The sequence below is a fragment of the Chelonoidis abingdonii genome, chromosome 1 (genome assembly GCF_003597395.2).
Source record: "Chelonoidis abingdonii isolate Lonesome George chromosome 1, CheloAbing_2.0, whole genome shotgun sequence".
Lineage (NCBI taxonomy): Eukaryota > Metazoa > Chordata > Testudines > Testudinidae > Chelonoidis > Chelonoidis abingdonii.
Window position 1 is genome coordinate 11,606,143 of NC_133769.1, and position 20,878 is coordinate 11,627,020.

A 20,878-nucleotide genomic window follows, 5' to 3' on the forward strand; every position below is an offset into this window, starting at 1 on the left:
CAGCGATTCCAGTTTGAGAAACATCAGAATAGGATCTACAGTAGATTAGTTACATTAAAAATGTACAGGGTAACCAATCTGCCAGGGCATAGGCTGATCCCCAGCCAAAGTCAGGAGCAAATTCCTGTCTCTACGGTCCAGGTGGTTGTGCATACAAGTAGCCCATACATGCACTACAAAGCTCCCCAATGCCCTTAAGCACTGTGTGGCTCCTACCAACCCCACATTCAGACTGATGCACTTTACTGACAAGAAGTAACAAGATCACACTCAATGCCCACAACCTCCCACTCAGTTAAAGAACATCATGAGCAGAGAGGAAGGAGGTAGAATGAGAGAAGCTAACTCCCACCTGAAGAGATCCAGTTCATGAACACTGGGGAGAACTAATGGGGCTGGTAACAAGTTCTGAATGGGAGAGAGGACAAAGGCAGTTAATGAATTAGCACAAACCACAGTCACTCTGAGTTGCCCACCTCAGTTACAGAAAGACATTCCATCTACAGTAAGTACCAAAGCATCAAAAAGCTCAAAGATAACGTTTGGAGAGCCAAGCTAGGAGCAAACGTGGACAGCACTGACCAGGGGTAAACTTCTGAGCCAGTCGAGGTGTAAGAATTTCATTTCTTACCCCAGGAGCCAGCCAAAAACCCCTGCCTTCCAAGCCTAAGAAACCTTCCCACTGCATCCAAGCAGAGCTTGGGAAAATGATAATCAGGGAAGGCAGTGCATGCTAAGAGTCCAGAAATGTGTGAAAGGGAAGGAGAAGGGATTACTGGCAGAGGTTAAGATGGCAGAACAAGGAGCAATGATGATGTAAAATTACCCAGGAGGCTGAAGCAGCATCACTCAGGGATTTCTCTGCCCAGACAGGGGTTAGTGTCATTCTTATTCGGCGGGAGTTAGAAGAGTTGAGTGAAAACACTCGAGAGGAATATTTAGGAAGCTGTTGTTCCAGGGAGCACATTAGACAAGCTCCAAAGAGCTTTAATTCTACAGTACCCTTCTCTTACTCAGCAATCTAGACTCTGCTTGCTATTGGGCCATTTTACACAACTCTCTTCTTCATCTCACCTCCTGATTGAACTGCTTCAGAGGACTTGATCCGAGTTTATCCACCCTAGATGGGATTCTCACCTGGGTTACAAAGAGGAACACACAGAGGTTATTTGGGGAGATGGGCTCAGCTAGCAGGCATGAAAACTTCCTGTTTATGTCTAAATGTGCAGAGACTAGGAACAAAGGGAAAGAATTTAGAGCCGTCAGGAACATTAACATCCAAAGGAGTACAAAGGAAATATGCCACCTTTCGGGTTCAGTGTCCTTCAATGCCTGTGGCTGGAGCATTTGTGAGTGGAATAGCAGTAGCAAGTACCTGAATGACAATTCCCATCACAGGAAGGTTTAGCGTCTGTCCTGGCACCGGAGGTGGCCACTGATCAATCTCATTGCACACTGCAAAAACACGGACAAAAGGCAAAACTTTAACCCGAGGGACAAATGCAGCCGATTTAGGTAGTCTCTGTGAATCCTCCTGTGAACATATCACCACTGCTGCTGGTCTTTATTACAGGACAAGGTATCTAACTCTGCTTGCTAATAAGAGAACCAAAAAAGAGCTACCGTGGCTAAACAATAAAGTAAACAGCTGTGAGAGGCAAAAAGGCATTCTTTAAAAAGTGGAAGTTAAATCCTAATGAGGAAAATAGAAAGGAGCATAAACTCTGGCAAAGGAAGTTTAAAAATACAATTAGGAAGGCCAAAAAGGAATTTGAAGTACAGCTAGCCAAAGACTCAAAAAGTAATGGCAAAAACTTTTTTTAAGTACATCAGAAGCAGGAAGTCTGCTAAACAAACTGTGGGGCCACTGGACGGTCGAGATGATAAAGGAACACTCAAGAATGATAAGGCCACTGCGGATAAATAAATGAATTCTTTGCATCGATCTTTCTGGTTGAGGATCTGACGGAGATTCCCAGACCCGAACCATTCTTTTTAGGTGACAAATCTGAGGAACTGTACCAGATTGAGGTGTCATTAGAGCAGGTTTTGGAACAAACTGATAAACTAAACAGTAATAAGTCATCAGGACCAGATGGTATCACCCACGAGTTCGGAATGAACTCAAATGTGAAACTGCAGGACTACTAACTGTTGTCTGTAACCTATGATTTAAATCAGCTTCTGTACCAAATGACTGGAGGACAGCTAATGTGACACCAATTTTTAAAAAGGGCTCCAGAGGAGACCCCGGCAATTACAGGCTGGTAAGCCTGAATTCAGTACCAGGCAAACTGGTTGAAACTATAGTACAGAACAAAACTGTCAGACACATAGATGAATATAATTTGTTGGGGAATAGTCAACATGGTTTTTGTAAAGAGAAATCTACTAGCAATCTTTGAGGGGGTCAACAAACATGTGGACAAGGGAGATCCAGTGGATATAGTGTATTTACATTTTCAGAAAGCCTTTCACAAGGTCCCTCACCAAAGGCTCTTAAGCAAAATAAACTGTCATGGGGTAAGAGAGAAGGTTCTCTCATGGAATGGTAACTAGTTAAAAGATAGAAAATAAAGGGCAGGAATAAATGGTCAGTTTTCAGAATGGAGAGAGGTAAATAGTGATGTCCCCCAGGGATCTGTACTGGGCCCAGTCCAATTTAACGTATTCATAAATGATCTGGAAAAAGCGGTGAACAGTAAAGTGGCAAAAATTTAAAGATGATACAAAACTACTCAAGATAATTAAATCTCAGGCAGACTGTGAAGAGCTACAAAAGAATCTCTCAAAACCGGGTGACTGGGAAACAAAATGGCAGATGAAATTCAATGTTGACAAAGGCAAAGTAACGCACATTGGAAAACAGATTCCTAACTATACTTAAAAATGATGGGGTCTATGTTAGCTGTTACCACTCAAGAGATCTTGGAGTTATTGTGGACAGTTCTCTGAAAACATCCACTCGATGTGCAGCGGCAGTCAAAAAAAGTGAACAGAACGTTGGGAATCATTAAAAAAGGGATAGATAATAGGACAGAAAATATAATATTGTCTCTATATAAATCCATGGTACGCCCACATCTTGAATACTGTGTGCAGATGTGGTCGCCCCATCTCAAAAAAGATATATTGGACTTGGAAAAGATTCAGAAAAGAGCAACAAAAATTATTAGGGGTATGGATCAGCTGCTGTATGAGGAGAGATTAATAAGACTGGGACATTTCAGCTTGGAAAAGAGATGGCTAAGGGGATATGATAGAGATCTATAAAATCATAACAGGTGTGGAGACTAAATAAGCAAGTATTATTTACTCCTTCTCATAACACAAGAACTAGGGGCCACCAAATGAAATTAATAGGCAGCAGGTTTAAAACAAACAAAAGGAAGTCTTTTTTCACACAACGCACAGTCAACCTCTGGAACTCCTTGCCAGAGGATATTGTGAAGGCCAAGGCTATATAATAGGGTTAAAAAAAGAACTAGATAAATTCATGGAAGGTAAGTCTATCCATGGCTATTAGCCAGGATGGGCAGGGATGGTGTCCCTAGCCTCTATCTGCCAGAAGCTGGGATTGGGCGACGGGGATGGATCACCTGATGATTACCTGTTTGATTCATTTCCTCTGGGGCACCTGGCATCGGCCACTGTCGGAAGACAGGACACTGGGATAGAAGGACCTTTGGTCTGACCAAGTATGGACAGTCTTATGTTCTTATGCATAGCAGCTGTGGGCTCCTAGGGGCCATATAGGTCCAGGGACAATAACTGAGAGCTGGGAGACTGTCATTCCTGTGCTGTCACAATAGCAGCTGAAGTCAATGGGAGCTGTGTTTTAAATACACATAGTGACATATAACATGAAGTACTCTGATTAGATAGGGTCCTAGGTGTCTCAAACTGGAAGCGAAATTAAGTGGATACTTTTGACCTTATTCTCTCTGTGCCTCAGGGAGAATGTGGAAAAAATAGTGTATGATCATGTGATTAAAGACTATATCATAATCCGTCCACACAAAGGATCCAAATTAAGGTTGCACAGACCACCTTAATTCTTGCACTTCCTAACTTTTGAGCATTTGACTTTCCAGCCTTAATAACAGTCTTTTAACAGCTGTGCGTGTGTAATATATATATTTGTTTAATGGAACTAATTGACATTTCTCCCCACTAGTAATGTGAAGCTCTGCAACCCTTTCTTATCAATTTGTTTTCCATTTTCCATGGCATACATCTCTTATTTGCCTCCACATTTACTAATATTAGATTTTTATCCCCGTTACAAAACCCTCATGCCCACGCTTTCTCCTTACCTGCCTCTAGGCACGGCTCCAGCTTGTCAAAGTACTCAGGAGCAATCAGCTGCAGCAGAGATTGGAATAGGTTCACATAAGGCAAGCGTGACACCAGCACTAGAGACTGAAATAGATACACAGTAGCACCATAGTCAGCACTTTTAGCATTCCATCTACAAGAGGTGTCCAGACTCTGCCCACTGGAAGTCCACAATGGACTCTTGCTAGGAGCCCAGAAGCTGAATCTATTTTGCCCAAGATGACGTTTCAGTGCACTTGCTCACAGTCTGTGGAACACTTGATGGTTATTTTGTACTGGATTCTCCAGGTGTCCACGCTCAGGGAAGAGCCTGGATGTCTGTAGAAGCAGTTGTAAGGTGGAAGGAGCCAGTCTAGCAGCCTCCAGTAGGGACTACTGCAACCATAAGAGATGAGTCTGCAGCCCAGCAGAAAAAAAATCACCAGTGTAAAGAACCAGTGATTGCCAGTAGGTACAAAGCTGCCAGTGCAAGCACACCAGGAAGCTACCTGAGGGAGGAGGGTACCGAGTAGAGCTAGAGACCAGGCACAGGGGAACAAACCAGCAGAGCAGGAATCAGGGACCAGGCAGGGAAGTGATATGTGGAAGACTGAAGCAGACAAACAAAATACGGGAAATGAGAGATCATTTTTCCAAGTTAATTTCATTTTGCTTTTTCTGCCCATGTTTCTAATCTCACTGGGTCCCTTTATACCATCTCTGTCATTGGTTTTTATACCACCTTCCAATTCAGTATCCCCTCAGTGTGCTGCTTACTCTGCTTTTCAAATTATTCCAACTCAAATCTTTTCAATAACCCCTGGACACTTTCTCCAATTCAGTACACCTCTACCCCGATATAACGCTGTCCTTGGGAGCCAAAAAATCTTACTGCATTATAGGTGAAACTGTGTTATATCGAACTTGCTTTGACCTGCCAGAGAGCACAGCCCTGCCCCCCAGAGTGCTGCTTTCCCACGTTATATCTGAATTCGTGTTATATCGGATCATGTTATATCGGGGTAGAGGTGTACTTTGCCATTTGGTCTAGCCTTCCGTTTTACTCCCATCTAAGGGCTTGTCTACACTACTACTTAAGTCAATGTAACTTACGTTGCTCAAGAGTGTGAAAAACCATCCCCCCAGGCGATGCAATTTACATCGACTTAAAGCAATACCCACCCCATGCTGTTGGTAGGAGACGCTGTCCCGCTGACATAGCTTCCGCATCTCATTGAGGTGGGGTCATTATGCAGACAGGAAAGCGCTCTCCCGTCAGGATAGCACATCTTCATCAGATGCACTACAGCAGCGCAGCTGTATTGGTGCAGCTATGCCTAATGCGGTAGTGCACAGTGTATTGGATCCAGTGCTTTTACATTACCCTCTACTCTTGTAATTCTTTCGCAAAAGCAATCAAGTTAGCATGGCAAGAGGTGTTTTACTGAAACTCTCCAGTGCGATCCAATTTTCCATTATCCTCCTGATTTTAGGTATCAGAGAAGTAGCCGTATTAGTCTGGATCTGTAAAAAGCGACAAAGAGTCCTGTGGCACCAGGACTCTCTGTCGCTGATTTTAAGTGTTTTTCTCTCAGTGACCGATCAATTATTTTACTGGGGAGACAAGCTGATGAGTGTTAAGACAAGACTGATCTTTGGAAGATACTCCAGAGTGTGAGCACAGAGCAGGATAGAAGAGGAAAAGTGCACAAAACAATTATAGAGGCAAAAGAGCCTCAATCTTCTGTCAAATTATCAGACTGGTCTATTGTAAAGCAGAGGTCTCTGAACGAGAGTTTTAATTCCCCTCTGGTTCAAACTCTTTAATAGGAGGTCACTTTAGTTTTGATGGGAAGATCAAAACAAAACTGGTAATTCAATGGATAAAGATAAAAGAAAGAGAAATAGATGACTGCAATGACTTGGAAAAATCTTCCTTCACTAGACTAGAGAAAAACAACTGGTCTGAAATTCCATGTTCCTTGAGGCACCAGTGGTATATTCCTCTACATTTGGACAGTGTCCAGCACATTGTGGGCGGTACCATCATACAAATAACAACAAAATACACCATCTCTGTGCTCCTGAAGCTGGAGTGTATGGGAAGGGAGGTGTTCCTTCAGGGATTTCTCAGGAATTTATGGCACAGATGGACTGTAAATCAGTGGTCACATGATTTATCTAGTACGGAAGTGTCTGGCAAGTTTGTTTCGGACTACACTTTCCACGTAGTCCAACTGTTGCAGCTTTTTTCCCCGTGGTCCTTTCTGTTTCCTTGAGGAACATTTCTGGTGTCATTGAAGGGAATGGTGAGATTGTTAAGAACAATGGATAGATGCCATTTTACAGCTAGGTACTCCTTTAAAACAGCAAGTTACCTAGTTTCAATACTCACCTTCTGGAAATAACCTCTCTTCATTGAGCTGTCCTTGACTTGCCTGAAGTACACATAGCCAAAGTAATGAGCTGACTCCCGCTGCAAGAAAGAGGACAACAATACCATTGTCAAGGAACATGCTACCTCCGCCATCAGTCTTGAGCCTCCCTCTAGTCCAGTGGTGGGCAATCTGCAGCCCGTGTGCAGCTCATCAGGATAATCTGATTGCAGGCTGCGAGACATTTTGCTGATGTTGACCATCCACCGGGACGGTGCCCTGCAGCTCCCAGTGGATGCGGTTTGTTGTTCCCAACCAATGGGAACTGTGGCCAGCACATCCCTGTGGCCCGCTGCTTCCTGCAGCTCCCATTGGTCGGGAACGGCGAACCGTGGCCACTCGGAGCTGCGGGGGGGCCTTGCCTGCGGACAGTCAACGTCAGCAAAATGTCTCGTGTCCCACAATCAGATTACCCTGATGGGCCGCATGTTGCGCACCACTGCTCGTCTCAGAGATCTGCAGGTACACCTCAGCCCTGAATGACAGCACCCCCCACTACTCCAGGCCTGGTCTTCTCTTGGAGATAACTGTCAATGACAAACTGTATGGCAGATTTTATAAAATGGGCATGTAGGGATGAGACTGGGCCCACTTAACTCGCAATTGCAGCATAAGGAGTTGAACTCCAGGGTGTTACTCAGCCCCTTGTACTACACCCACTGCTGTAATTCCATCTGTGGCCCTTATTAAAAGGGTTACTGGCTGTTCCCATTGAAACAAACCAGCTGGGCTTGCTCAGTGAGCTAATCCTGGTAACTCCCTGTTGCTATGTAGCAAGCTCTTGTCTCATTTCCAGCTTCACTCTCGGGATAAGACGAGCTTGGAGTGATGAGGGGGCAACACATCTCCTGAGAGGAAGAAATGCCTGCCCTCCATCATCAATAGCACTCTCTCCAGACAAACTCTTGAGTCAATACCATTCTGGCTTTAGGTAGGACAGTAGCTTTGACAAAGGACCTGAAGGACAGAGCTTGTAAGGCAAAAAAAACCAAAACCCACATGATTTGATAAAAATCCCTCACTGCTAGTTGGCATTTACAACATCCCTACATTCCCACAACTGGCACTGGGGTAGTGATGGAGTCTAATTACCAACATAGTGGACCAGGCCAACTATTCCTTGGTGTGTCAGAGTTCTATTGACCATGGCACTTATAACACATCAGGCATTACTTTCCCAGGAGCAGCATCTAATTTTTTAGCAGTCTTGCTCCCCTGGCAATTCTTTAGCACCACTTGGTGCGATCTCTGAGTGAGCCCCCTTCCCTTGCTGACTGGAGAGCAATGCAATTGTGTGTGTTGTAAGAGCACTAGGTGATGAGAGTGTCCAGAATATTCCCAGAATTCCTTCTCTGCGCAGCAGTCACCACGAGTCACTCCCCAGGGCATATGATGGCTGGTGTTAAGAAACCTTACATACAGGCACCTGAGGCACCCTGACACCAAACAGGGGAAGACGGAAGAGGAAGTAAGGACAAACTCCTGCTCTAGCAGGAGAATCAGTACCTACCCACACCTACCTTCTCTGTGTGAAATGGACTAGCCAGTACAAGAGAGAAACACAGACCACAACTCCAGAATAGTAGAAAGCTATTCTAGGTCACCAGAGCTCTAACATTCATCCCCTGTTTGAGCGGAGCAATAACACTCCTTCAGCCTTGCTCATTCCAACACATCATATCTTGATCTTTATTCCCACAGAGAGGTTAAATCCTCGGCAGTATGTCCCTCTACTCACATTAAAATGAATAGGAATCCTTATGCTGAAAATTTACCCCTTTGTGATTATTCCCAGTCAAACAGGACAATTATTTACAGGAAAAATAAATCCACGTTCACATTTTGTTTTTAAACACATGAATGCTATTGTTCATTTCGCAGGTGCAAGCTGCATACTGTGCAATAACTGACCTGTAGTGTTAGGGGGGCTTCTCTGTTATATTCGCCATCATCCCCAAAATGAGTGTTTCTCTGCCCCCCAGACTGACGGAGACGGAAGCTAAATTGACTATCTCCTAGGCCGCCTGAGACAGAGACAAGATCACACACACTCAAGAAGAAGGTTCAGTAAAGAAAGGACTAGGGACTTCGATTATCAAAAAATTTAAGGAAGTAAAAACCAGTTAAAATATATCAAACTCAAATTAGCAGTGAGAGCACAACAGCAAAACATAAGATCAATTAGGAAGGAGATGCAGCAGATCACAGGAATTTGTATTGATGTATTTATTATGCACTCATTTGCTGGGAACATTAAAAACATCAGCCAGTATTGTCCACACTGAGCAGCTGCAGCCCTCCATCTACCATCCACTAGATTGGAAACCTACACATATATAGTTTTAATCCAAAACTGCATAAAGGCTTGGCTGAAAATACAGCCAGTGCACCATACCCCGAGAGCCAGGATGTACTTGTTCTGGCAAATGGCCAAGCTGAGTGAGTTCCCCAGCTGGGAACCCCCACACTGAGAACACTTTGCACATGGTACAAGAGCATGAAATTCTCTCCAGAGAAATTCTCTCAAGCTGTGGATTCCCTGCAGCTTGAGGTCTTCAAATCTCAATTTTGAGGATTTCAATAACTCAGTCATGGGTTCGGGGTTGTTATAAATGTGTATGGGTAGGGTTTTGTGGCCTGCCTTGTGCAGGAGGTCAGACTAGATGATCATATTGGTCCCTTCTGACCTATGAGTCTATGAGATTGGAGGGATGGGCAGAGACACACAGAATATGTGCAAAGTGAGTTCACATCATTTGAGGCTCCAAATCATCATCATGCATGTGAAAGGAGAGCCAAACTGAGACTGATATTCAGGTCTATAGAAAACTGACTCGACAGTCCAAGGATGGGCAAAATGCAACCCACAGAGTTCTACCATGCTGCCATTCTCATCTCTAATATACACGTGCAACCCACAGCAACTACAGCAGGAAGCTGGAAGGACTGATTTATGATGAAAGAGCTACATATGTAAAACTTCACTAAACACTAATTTAGGCTAATCAATAACTAATGCACTCCATAGGGGTGAGACATGATACACCCTTCACATTTTTGTAGATGCTTAAGCCCCAGGGAAGGAAAGAGATGATTTTGTGTGTTATGAAGGAATACAGCCAGAAATAAACGGATAACACTAAGAACAAAAAAATTTGGGATAGACAGCAGAAGTAGAAAGGGTTCAGAAAGGAAGTGGTGGAAGCACCATCTCTAAAGACAATTAAAACTCAACTGGCCAAAGCCCTGGAGAGCAGACTGTAGGAAACAATCACGGAGGGATTTACTGGAAGTGGCCTAATCCAACTTTCCATCTCATAGCTATCTTTCTGATTTGCAAACACAGACTCTGAATTTGTTGTGTTTTGTTCGGAGAGAAACCCTTCCCCAGAAAAGCTAAGTACATTTCTCCCTGTGCTGAGCCATCTTCTGCATCAAAATGCTGATATCAGCATGGACTGCTGCAAGTCTGGGGAAATTTAGCCCTATTACTATTTTTAATACTTTTTCCTGGCACCTGAAAAGCATGAGCAAAGCTTGCACATAGAGAAATTCTCCAGTCAGCCACTAGATCACAGGTTCTGCATCTATTTAGATAAGGATCAAAATTCAACTGGAAACCTCTCCATGCAGCCCTGATGCCAGAGTGCTCTCTGAGGTCTTCATTCTGGAAGATACAGCCCATTGTTCTCTCTGCTACATTACAGATGCTGACTCACTCTTTCTAATATGAGCCTTAATGTCTCTTTCACAACAACAGGAACCATCCTCATTCTCCATGCAGAGCCCACAGATGCCACCTACCTGAGTAGGAGTCTGGGAAGGACAAGTAGCAGATGTTGGTTTTCTGTAACAAATAAGAACACATTGTAAGACACCTCTATGACACCTACTGATCTTAAAAACTGAAGAAACAATCCTACCTCTTTTTCTGTCAGTCTGAAGTCATAAGGATATACCAACTGCAAAACAAACAAGAGATAACAAGCTGTAGACTCCGGCCATTGCTACGTCCCCCAAAACTCACCCCCACCAGGCCAATGTTTTTAAATGTACATTGCTTCCTGGCTGTAAGAAAAAATCAGGTTATATAATCCACAGACTCTAGCTCACACTATTAACAGGTAAACATACCCATTTAGAACCTGATAGTACAGTGAGTTATCAAAAGGCAGCCTGTGGCAGAAGCCACATTTACTAGATAAACCAATCTGTAGACAGAAAGAATTGTTCACATTTTAATTCTGACATCCCTGGCTTAAAAACTAGCAGTTCTTTGAACTTTAAAAACTAAGTAGCCTGAAGCTTAAACCTGATAGCAGAGATTGCTGATTTGGTGACTGTGCTCTCTAGAGCAAGCCAAAAAGAACTATCCTCATTCAGCCTGAAATTGTTTCCAAGTCCCTTCCTCTTTATGGCCCCAATTCAGGAAAACATCTCCATTCAGGACAGCACTTGAGCATGGGCCTATATCTATAGTTGTTTTTTTCTGCTTTTGAACCTGGCTAAGGTAGCACCTATGTTTCTTTAAAATGGTCCAAGTGTTCAGAAGGCTGCAGAGGGAACCATATCCTGTGACCACCGCAATGGAACAGCAAACATATAAGAACGTAAGAATGGCCATACTAGGTCAGACCAGTAGTCCATCTATCCCAGTATCCTGTCGTCTGACAATGGCCAGTGCCTTCATTTCAGAGGAATGAACAGAACATGACAATTTTGAGTAATCTAAGCCCTGTCAGCCAGTTCCAGCTTCTGATAGCTGGAGATTTAGGGACACCTGGAGCATGGGATTCCATCCCTGACCATCTTGGCGAATAGCCATTTATGGACCTGTGCTCCAATAACTTATCTAATTCTTTTCTGAATGCAGTTATACTTTTAGCCTTCACAATAGCCTATAGCAACATGTTCCACAGGTTGACTGTGCACTGTGTGAAGTAGTATTTCTTTTTGTTTGTTTTAAACCTGCTGCCTATTAATTTGATCAGGTGACCCGTTCCCTGTGTTGCGTAAAGGGGTAAATAACACTTCCCTATTCACTTTTTCCATACCATTCATTATTTATAGATCTCTATCATACACACTCCCTTAGTTGTCTCTTTTGTAAACTGATCAGTCCCAATCTTATTCATCTCTCCTCACACAGAAGCCATTCCATGCCCTTAATCATTTTTGTTGCCCTTCTCTGTACATTTTCCAATTCTAATATATCTTTTTGAGATGGGGCACCCAGAAATGCATGCAGTATTCAAGGTGTGGGCATACCAGGGATTTATGTAGTGATGTTATGATATTTTCTGTCTTATTATCTATCCCTTTCCTAATGGTTCCTAACATTATTAGTTTTTTGACTATCGCTGCACATTGAGCAGATGTTTTCAGAGAACTATGCGCAATGACACCAAGATCTTTTTCTTGAGTGGTAACACCTAATGTAGATCCCATCATTTTGTATGTTCAGATGGGATTATTTTTCCAATATACATTAATTTGCACTTATCAACATTGAATTTCATCTTGTATTTTGTTGCCCGGTCACCCAGTTTTGTGAGATTCCTTTGTAACTCTTTGCAGTCAGCTTTGGACTTAAGTATCTGGAGTAGTTTTGTATTACCTGCAAATTTTGCATCCTCACTGTTCACCCCTTTTCCAGATCATTTAAGAATATGTTGAACAGCACAGATCCCAGTATTGACCCCTGGTGGACACCACTATTTACCTCTCCCTATTGTGAAAACTGACCATTTATTCTCAACCTCTCTTTCCTGTCTTTTAACCAGTTACTTATTCATGATAGAACCTTCCCTCTTATCTCATGACAGCTTACTTTGCTTAAGAGCCTTTTGTGAGGGACCTTATCAAAGGCTTTCTGAAAGTCCAAGTACACTGTATCGACTGGATCACCCTTGTCCACAAGCTTGTTGACACCCTCAAAGAATTCTAACAGATTGATGAGGCATGTTGTATGTTTGACTCCAACCTCAAATGCCTAAAGAATTATACTATAAAGTCAATGGGATTTGTCACCTAATGCTTCAAATGCAAAAGAACCTAGACTGATTCTATGTACGGTATCTAAATTGAAAACAAATTCCATTTTGTACCTGAAATATTTAAGAGCTGCTAGCGTTGCATCTATGTGCCTGTAGACAGCATAACCCAGCTAAGGAGAAGTAAACTCATTCAGCATTTCTCAGTTCAGTGGCAAGTACAAATATCTGTGTGCAACTGACATACACTAGCAAGATTCTTTCCAGAACAATAATCTCAATCACAAATACAAAGAGACGTGAAGAATTCTGACACAGCGATAATGATATTAAGCTTTATATCCCACCTTTTACCCAGATGGATCCTAAAGTATTTACAACACTTTATTAATAAACCATGCAGCAGCTGCCCCAAACAGCCCTTCTGGACAGAAAATGAAGAATAACGTAGCCAAGTGAAATTGCAGGGGGGAATTTTAGGTAGGCAGGTTAGTGGCACTTTGAAAGCAACTTGTACTGGATGACCTACAAGACAGGGATTTTCTAGGCACAGTCTAATTCTGAGGGTCTCAGGAGGTAGTTCTGTTTCAGGACAGTATGAAAACCACCTGGTACTCAAATCAGAAGCTGTTTTCAAAACTTGGCTTCTCCTACCTGTCTATTAATAGCTACTCTGGGCTTCAAGCCAGAGCTTTGAAGGTTCACAGGATCAAGCCCATCCTAGCTCTAGTAATTACTCACAGCTTCTTTGGCAGGCTGGCCTAATCAGCTTCTGAAAATGAGTCAAGCTAACTATTAGAGACTACGCTGACAGTACAGCCTCACCACACAAAAAAGGCATAAGCTATAGAATGCCAGGAGTGAAGTTATGATAGGTACAGTGCAGCAGTGAAGGGGTAGATGTGTGATAAAAGCAAGGCCAAAGAATCTATTCTTTTAGACACCAAGATGTGATGTATTAGAACTGCACAGGAGAAGCGTAACTATTTTCATAAAATGCTTGATGTATTTTTGCAATGAGCAGCTGACTCCAAACTCATATGGCTATGACCAATTTGATCTTCAGTCCAATTTTTCTTTCTGTAACTTCCAATTTATCACACACGGAGCAGAGGGTCCAACAAGAGTGGAGTCCTGCATGCCTGAAGTCTATTCATTCTCAAATGATCAGCCAACCGAGCAGTTCGTGAATCCAGTACTACCCCTCTTTCTGGAAGACTTACTGCTTGTGGTCTAAGTGCTGGACCGGAAGACAGGAACAGAATTCTAATTCTGATACCACATCTTCTATGGCCTCCAGCAAGCCACTCAAACCAAAATCCTCAAATATGGACAGTGAGGTTGGCCCCCTTATTTAGGCCTGATTTTCAGACATGTTAAGTATTTACTTCAATTGGAGCTGCAGGCGATCAGCAGTTTGGAAAATCAGGCCCAAATGTCTCAGGCTGACTATCCAAACACTGAGACACTCAAAAATCAAAGGTCACTTTTGGAAGTCTGATCCTTAACGTCTACACCTCTGCTTCCCCAGTAAAATGAGCTAAGAATACTTACCCACCCAGGAGAAGGTTGGGAATAAGTTAATACTCATTAAATACTTTGTGGATGAAAAAAATCCAGAATATTTAGGATATAGCACTTTTCAATTGCAAAAATGTATACTGTATATAAAAAGGAACATTTCATTGTAAAGATCCCTTGAAATCTAAACAGGAGCCCCAACTGGCTGAAGTCAGTCAGTATTCTTTGTGAAGCAGGAGCTCTCCCACCAAAGCTAAGTTAACAGTGTGCAGCCTGCTTGTACTGTTGAGAAAGGGCCATTCCACTAAGGCTCCCCCATTGAAATCTACAAGGGTCCCCAGTGCTCTGCTGCTGTCATAGCAACACAAACTGTAACCCTGAATATGGAGTCTGGTAGTTTAAAATAGCCCCTGCTGCACAAAGCGCCTGTGTTTGGAGGGGTTTAGGAAGGGAGGGGTTGTGCTTTTGTGAAATGGGTTATTTTAGAACTACCAGACCCCATTTTCAGCACTCCACTGTCTGTTTCTATGACAGCAGCAGCCGAGCAGTCAGGGCCCTTGTAGAGTTCAAAAGCAAAGTGCTAGTAAGATCTGTTCCCAACAGCACCTACAGACTCCAAACTGTTAACTGGAGAGAGAAAAACAAAAAAAGATAGGGAAATATTTTGAAAATTTCCCTATTTTTGTTGTCAGAGTGACAGACTGACAAAATCCTGTAATAGCCTTATGGAATTAAGAAACTTACACAGGTTAATATCTTGGGGTACATTGTATTAACAATGTAATTGTGTATGTGTTGTGACATTGTACAGACCTTCTCTAGTAGGAAAGGGGGTGCTAATGGACTTCATCCTTTATCAGGCTTGGAACCCACCCCTGCAGGGATATATACAGACACTAGTTCAAACTGAATTCTCCAGAAACCAAGAGACAAAGAAGAGACTTTTGGATAAAAAGCCTGGGTTTAAAGTGTCTCAGGACCTTCTTCCTCATACAGCAAACAGACAGGACCTCTGGTCCACAGAGGGCCCCAATCCTTAGGGAAGGATTGGAAGGACTTGGCCTACTGAGGCCTCATAAGACTGGGTGCTTGTTCTGAGCTGAAGTTGTGATGAACTGATAACCACAGGGTCTCCTGTAGGGTGGGGGACTGAAGGACTCATCTGCCAGAATCCATGTTAGGAACTCGGAAGGTCCAGATAAGCTTATTAGCATGTGTGTAAGTTCTTTTATTGTTTTTAATGCGTCTTCTCCGTAACGCTTTTTACCTTACATTTGGCTTGCTTAGAAAGAACAGTGCAGTAACTTACAACTGTTGACAATCATTGTTATCAGTCTCTGAAGAAAAAGCAAGCAGGTCTGTTTAGGCCAGGTCTGCACAACTCGTAAAGCGGCGAGGGCCACATTACTCCAAAGAAAACAGCTGAGGGCCGAAACCCTCAGCCCCGCGGAAACACCCTCCCCCCCAAGCACCTCCCAGCCCTGCAGAAAACCCCGCCCCAGCACCGCCCAGCCCTGCAGAAACAAACCCTCCTTCCCCATCGCCGCCCCACCAAAACAGCTGTGAGCCAAAAAGGAAGGTTGCAGGTGGGGAGGTGATATTTGATTTTAAATCAACCAGGGGCTCCCAGCTGAAGAGGTGGCTGGGAGCCCTCAGGGGCAAATTAAAGGGCCCGGGGCTCCAGCAGTTGGAGGAACCCGGAGTTTTGCAGGGCTGGGGCAGGGATTTAAAGGGCCAAGAGCTCCGGCAGCTGAGGGGAGCCCAAGCCCTTTAAATACCAGCCCCAGCCCATCCGCTGGAGCTTGCAGCCGGGATTCAAAGGGCTCTGGGCTGCTCACGGCGGTGGGGAGCCCTGAGCCCTTTAAATCTCAGCTGTGGCTGGGAATCTCTGCAGGCAGCCCAGAGCCCCCTTTGAGTCCCAGCCGCAGCTGGGATTCAAAGAGCTCTGGGCTGCCCGCAGAGCACCATGTGCACGGGATTTAGAATCCCCCCTCGGGCCGCACAGTGAGCCTCCGCGGGTTGCATGCGGCCTGCAGGCCGTATGTTGTGCAGGCCTGGTTTAGGCAGACTATCTGTGCTGGAAATATAGCGAAGGCCAGGAACTGTTCTGCCTGGACATACTCTGGTCAGAAGGGATTGAGATGCAGTTCTCCACGTAAGAGAGGCAACAGCTGGGGAACAGGAAGTCTGAGAATGAGTGCCCTTGCTGGACCACTGAGGGGAAATACAGGTGCAGTTGCCCTGATCTGAGATAGTCACTTCATAGGCTATTTGAGGAAACATGCTGGTGCATGACTCATAACCAGTGTAATTCTATCTGATTCCTGAATCAGCTGATTCCTCCTTTCATAGCACCTATTACACTTCGTATTATATTATATGTCTGACCACCACCAAGGACCTGACTTAAGCCAATGGAACTCTTTATATTCAAGACTGATTGAATATCTGTGCTTGGGGATTGCTGTGCACACAGCATACAAATCATGCAACATTTGGAAACGTGCAATCTCTAGGGTACACTGACAGCTGTAAAGGTGTACTAAGAGTTCCCATTCCATTTGATGGATCCACAATACAAACTAGGCTTGCCTTCACGCATATTGTTGTTAAAAGACAAGAACTGTGCATCAGGATGGCTCCAATTACATGGCTTTTATACTGATCTAGAGCAGCAAGGGGAAGGAAGAAATGCACTTATTTTAATAACACTGAAAGCTCCATCCAATCAGATCCATTCGGAAGAGTTCTATTCAGAAAAAAATATTTGAGACTGTACCGTTTTGAAGAACCTTACAGCAAGGCTGATTAGGTCTCCTATGTTTTTATTTTTTATACATCTCCAAAACCTAGTTAGGCACTGAAAAATAAAATAAAGTCCAGTAAATAGTTAAGAAATCCCAGTATTTAGAATGAATGTGCCCAGGATGACTCTGTGTCTACAAAGTACACAGAAGGAATAATTTTTCACTCTCCTGTCTCAGATGTGGAAGGCAAAATCTGAAGGGTGGGTAGGGGTTGGAACAATGTCAGTGCCCATTTATGTACTGAGAAGCCAAACAGGCAGTGCTAAAGAGTGGCAAAGATAAGGAACACACTAAGAATTCTCAAACTTAGTCTCAACATAGGCTCTAGGCAAATTGGCAGAACCAGTGCCCTTCACCTAATTTGTATCCAAAGGAGTACAATGCAGCTTCCCTGTTGCATATACACAGGCACAGCCCACAATAATTACAGGTCTCAGAATGCAAATCTTGCTCCAACCAGATCTACCTCTACTGCAGAACTGTGGTGGCCATATGTGAAATACACCTACTCTGGAATAAGTCACATCACTGCCGTTTAATGGATTTCCACTAACATGCAGAACGAAAGCCTTTTTTGGCACCAGTGCATCTTCATGCACAGATTGCCAGAGGGTTGTGCAAAGAAGTATGGTGTACACCCAACCTGGGCAAAGCAGAAAAGCTTTTCTCTCCACCTCTATATCCATTTTGCAATGCCACTGGCAAAGGCAAAATTCTTCTTCTAAGTATTTATGAAATGTCAGTCCAAGGATCTGCACAGCAGCTGGAAGAGTGCTTCCAGGCATGGGTAAACAGGCACACGTTAGCTCTGTTAGCATGCTAAAAAGAGCAGTGTGGCCACAGTGACGCAAGCTGCAGCTCAGGCTAGACATCCAAGTACCACACCCAGGTGGTCGGGTGGGATTGTGCACGCTAGCTTGAGCAGAGCTTGTGTGTGTCCGTCTATCCCCGCTGGGAAGCACCCTCCTCAGCTGCTGTAGACATAAGTATAAACATCTCTTCAGAAGCATACTGGGCCACATATAGACACACATTTCTTTAATCGCGTGATCTCAATGGTGCGGTATTACAGTAGCATCCAAAGACCAAGTCAGGACTGAGGTCCTATCACAGCAGATGCTATACAGACATATTGTAAGACATTCTCCCTGCCCCAAAGAGCTTACAGTCTAAGGTTCTGACCCTGTAATTGACCTTGTGTGGATGCACTGACCTGTCCGAGTGGAGTCAATCACAGGATCAAGACCTAATTTAAGACCAGCGAGATAATAAGAGGGAAACGGATATCTGTGTGGAAGGATTAGGGAAATGATAACAACATCACAGGATTAAAGACGCTAACTAGTGTATATCTCAATGGTTCAAAACCATTTAAGATTTTTTTTAAATTACCTTCTTACAATTCTCTACCAAAACACAACAGTTTGAGTCCTCAAATCATTTGCTTCCTTCCCGCCCAGGAAACACTCTGAGTTTCCATGCTTAATTCCACACACATCCTTCCTCTTCCCCAAACTCTCTCCCTTGCTGCACATAACACTGTGGGGTTCCCCTTCTGCTTCCTCACAAAGGTGAGAAGGACCAGACAGTGTAGTGTATCCTAAATATAAACTGGTAAAAAGAGGATATGGCATCACCAAAATCCTGAAATGGCCCCACTATGTTCCAGGCACCTAGTGCTGTCAGATAAGTGCTTCTCCAGGCCCTTACACCAAACAGAAGGAGACTATCCCATTTCAAGATGATTTGCTGCATTGCCAAGTAATGAAGGGTGAGAGTTCAACTTCTTTCCGGTTAAAAATTCATTAGGATCTATGAAATACTTATGCTAAGAATTATCCTGATATGCCACAACAGCCCCCAGATTTGCATGTTCTCTCCAGGATTCAGTAGACCTGGCTGTGAAGAAACAAGTCCACTGGGAATCTAAAACTGACTGAATTGCAGGGTGGAATTATTTTATTTTTATATATATTTTATTTTCAAACTGCACAGAAAGTAAAAATAAATGTAAATGTCCAGGAAGCAAAAAACTCACCCAAACAATTCCTAAGCAGGGATGGGCTAGTTTGACCTCTAGCTCCTCCCATCTAGGGACCTCAAAGTGCTATAACAATAATTAAGTCTCAATTCTCTAGGAGTCAGAGGTCAGGATCATCCCCATCTTACAGACTGTAAATAAACAACACAGAAAAGGGTAGTTCCTGTGATCACACAGTGAGTTACCGGCAGGAGATGGGGTTCAAACCTGGGGTTCAGTGCAATCAGTGGAAATGTCTGTTAAGCCTATATTGCAAGATCCTTTCTTATGATGGGACCTCAAGCTCTCCTCTGAGCAGGGTGTGCTTCAAGCCTTCAGCTGCCTCACATGTCCCATACACCTAGCTCCCTTTGTGTATCTTCCAATTCCCTTCCTCCACAGGGTCCCCTCTCAGGCTCCGTGTTCTCCCAAGGAGGCAACTCAAGCCCTTTCAGTTAAGTGTTCCCCATCCCCAAACAATTCTCTCTATCCCTTATGGGGAATTCTCATTGGGCCCAGGTGGGGGCCAAAGTTTACCCTTGCTCATCCCCTCACCTCCATAGCCATCTGCCCCCACCCCCACGGCCTCCCCTCCTCAGCTCCCCCATCACTCCATGCAGGGTCTTCCGTAGGAGAGTGTGGAGCCCCGGACAAATCAGCCCGTATGGTCCCCTTAACATTTTTTATACAGGTGAAATCTGGTGTGGAGAGCGGACACCAGTGCAGGGGGCTGACGGACGATGGAGAGGCACAGGGTAACACCTGTACCAAGGGCGAGGGGACCCCTGTGCAGGAGGGTCCCAGAAAAGGGAAGGGTCCGGGGCAGAAGGGCAATGGATGGGGTCAGCCTGAGGTGTTCTGGCGGTACTAGAACGTGCCAGGCCAGTGTGGCGGTAGACGAGTAAGAAAAAGAAATACAATGCGCGCTTCCCACCGGTGAGTGCAGGCTTGACCCCCACTGCTGGCACCAGGCCCCCTGTTAACTCCTTGGCCAGCCTAGCCCCCCAAACCATTAACCTCACCCCAGTCTGGCCTGGCCCCCCAAGCACCCCTAAACCCAGCTCCCCTGGCCAGCCTAGCACCCCCCACATGACACAGGCACACTGAAGCAGGGAATCCCTCAAAGCACAGGACCCAGAGCAGTTGCCCCAATTAACATATCCAAGGGACAGCTCTGACCTCATGGCTCCTCATACTTGCCTCCATGGACCCCCTTTGCCCATGCACCCCCTCAAGGCCTCCCTCCGTAGCTCCTTCACCTCCCACTCACCTCATACCCCCAGACCCTCCTCACCTCCATGGCCCCCCATACAAGTGGAGGGATGTATTTCCCAATTCTCCTCATGCCATACCCCCCAACCCCTCCTCACCCCATGGCTTCCTCCCTTCAAGTCTCCCCCATTCACCTCCATGGCCCCGCTTTGCCCATACCTGTCCTCCCCACCATACCCCTTAGTTATCTTCATTCCCTCATCCTGTACCCAACAAGGCCCTAAAGCCCCCCTCACCCCATGCCAACCTTCACCTCCATGTCCCCAGAGCCCCCCCTCACCCTGTACAACCATGACCTCCCTACTCCCCATGGCCCCAGAGATCCCCATAGCCCATGCCCCCTCACCCCTGTTCTCTCCAGGGTCCCCCTCATCCTGCACCCCACACCCCCAGAGCCCCCTCACTCCTCCAACCACCCCATACCCACTGTCCCCCCACCGGTTCCTTCACCCTGTCCCCCACAGCCTCCTGTACCCCTTCCCCGTGGGCCCGCGCCCCCCCCACTCTGTATCC

At 44.8% G+C, this 20,878-nt stretch overlaps 1 protein-coding gene across 5 annotated transcripts in view; it reads right to left on the minus strand.

The window, feature by feature from the left end:
• Positions 1-10,719, minus strand: part of DENND6B (DENN domain containing 6B) — a 31,607-nt gene extending 20,888 nt beyond the window's left edge. For 3 of the 5 annotated variants that reach the window (XR_012655565.1, XR_004372273.2, XM_032769979.2), the window contains exons 1-8: positions 10,676-10,710; positions 10,557-10,599; positions 8,664-8,776; positions 6,713-6,793; positions 4,317-4,422; positions 1,376-1,455; positions 1,075-1,137; positions 353-408 (exon numbers count right to left, since the gene is read on the minus strand). Coding sequence is in view for 3 of the 5 variants with exons in the window: in XM_032769979.2 (XP_032625870.2) it covers positions 353-408; positions 1,075-1,137; positions 1,376-1,455; positions 4,317-4,422; positions 6,713-6,736 (329 nt within the window). In the remaining 2 variants the exon portion in view is untranslated. Of the gene's footprint in view, positions 1-352; positions 409-1,074; positions 1,138-1,375; positions 1,456-4,316; positions 4,423-6,712; positions 6,794-8,272; positions 8,378-8,663; positions 8,777-10,556; positions 10,600-10,675 lie in introns of those variants that run through there. The other 2 variants (XM_032769980.2, XM_032769981.2) reach the window with 2 other exon arrangements.
• Positions 10,720-20,878: the final 10,159 nt, after the last annotated feature.